The 1,940-nt window shown below is 29.6% G+C and overlaps 1 protein-coding gene across 1 annotated transcript; it reads right to left on the bottom strand.

The window, feature by feature from the left end:
• Nucleotides 1-309: 309 nt before the first annotated feature.
• Nucleotides 310-1,305, bottom strand: LOC120524617 (olfactory receptor 1509-like). Its single transcript, XM_039746448.1, has one exon. It carries the CDS (start codon nt 1,303-1,305, stop codon nt 310-312), a length of 996 nt encoding a protein of 331 aa, XP_039602382.1.
• Between the last annotated feature and the right edge of the window lie 635 nt (nt 1,306-1,940).

A 1,940-nucleotide genomic window follows, 5' to 3' on the forward strand; every position in this document is an offset into this window, starting at 1 on the left:
TTATGAAAACTTTAATGAATGCAGAATGTATAAAAAATTAATTCCAAAGAAATCACTTGTCTATAAAAGTTCATTGATATTAGCACTATTCAGATAATTATGTAGTATTTTTTTTTTTTTTTTACAAAGGACTAACAATTGATTACAAAAGAAAGAAGAATATCACAAAACTAGCTTTAGATTAAATATACACAAATGCTAACACAAAAAAACATTTATAATTTCAATATTTACTACAAAGTTAATATCAGGAAAAGTGTATTTTATATATTTAAGTATTTTTGTATTATGTTTATGTTACACTTACAACTATTTGGCTAGAATCTTGGAATTTCTTATTTTTCCATTCTTGTCTTGTTTTGTTTTGAAAAGTTTTTTCATTGATTCTGTTACCTCTTCAGTTTTTAGAGTATAAATTATGGGGTTCAGCAATGGTGGGATTGTTGCTGACAATGAATTATTTAGAATTCTTGCATTTGGATGAAAACTGACAACATATGTTGCTGAGTATGTAACTGCCAATGGAGTATAAAACATTGCCACTAAAAGGATATGTGAAGTGCAGGTTTTTAGTGCTTTATGTCTTCCTTCTGCTGTTGCAATTTTTAACAATGCTAACCCAATGGCTAAGTATGTAAAAAGAATAAAGACCAGTGGAAAAAACAGAAACAATGCAATGTTAGTAAAGCCCATTATTATGTTTGGGGAAGAATCATTGCAAGCTAAGCGAAACACAGGACCATGATCACAGAAATAACTGTTTATCACTGTGGACCCACAGAAGTTGAGTCTGGTAATCAGGAGGACCATTACAGAAAATGTAACAGCAGAAAACATCCAAGCTGAGAATATAATTATTATCATCCTGCCATTAGTGTTAATACTGTGATATCTTAAAGGTAAACATATGGCAAGAAGCCGGTCATAAGCTAATATGACTAAAGAAAGAGACTGCATTGAGTTAAAGAAATGAACAAAAAACATGCCAGCTAAACACGCTTCATATGTTACAAAACTGGAATTAAAAAGAAACATTTCAATTACTTTAGGAATGACAGACAGTGATGTGCATAAATCAACTATGGCTAAGTGACTAACAGCAATATATTTTGGATTGTGAAGACTTGGACCAAAACATATTAAAATGATAAGAAATACATTAGAAAACACTGTAAGAATGAACACAATAAACAAAAAAACATAAAAATAGTTTGCAAAGGGCATATCATGTAAACCACTTATGTAAAACATTTGTGGACGCACAAAAGTGTTATTCACAGGAAGTGTTGTAGTTTGTGAACTCATGGGAAGCAGGTTTTGAATATTGTTCTTCAGTTTACTATTAAAATGAGAGACAATTAAATATTCAGATCAATTGCAATACGCCTCTATTTAAGAGTTCAATGCACCATACAATAATTATATACCATTATAAACCTGGCAAATATTGTTAATATGCACTTCGTAACATCACAAACGAGTACAGTCCATTAGCAGCAACATGTGTCATTTACTTTTAGGAAGCATAAAGTGTAAACATTTGTCCAGTATTTTGCCTTAAATAATTAGAAAATGTAGGCTGCACAACGGTAAAAAGAAAAAAGGCTACACAAGGGACCTTCCATTTACCTCAGAATGTCTGCAAATGAAACAAAAATCAACAATTAATATCTTACCTTATGCTGAAATGCTTTTTGAGTTGGTCTTTTTATCACAGTCAAATTACAAATATATATTATGTGTATTCTATATTATAATATACTTTAATTTACCATGAAACATGAAACAAGTCATTATACTATTTTACTGACTTTTATTAAAAAACTAAAATTCAGGAACAAATATTCACAGGAGCAGTGAGAATGTTGTTTCTATCATGAAAATAGTTTCTTTAGAAAAAAATAATAGATTAGATTTATTGAAATACGGTTAAGATTAAA

The sequence above is a fragment of the Polypterus senegalus genome, chromosome 2 (genome assembly GCF_016835505.1).
Source record: "Polypterus senegalus isolate Bchr_013 chromosome 2, ASM1683550v1, whole genome shotgun sequence".
NCBI classification, from domain to species: domain Eukaryota; kingdom Metazoa; phylum Chordata; class Cladistia; order Polypteriformes; family Polypteridae; genus Polypterus; species Polypterus senegalus.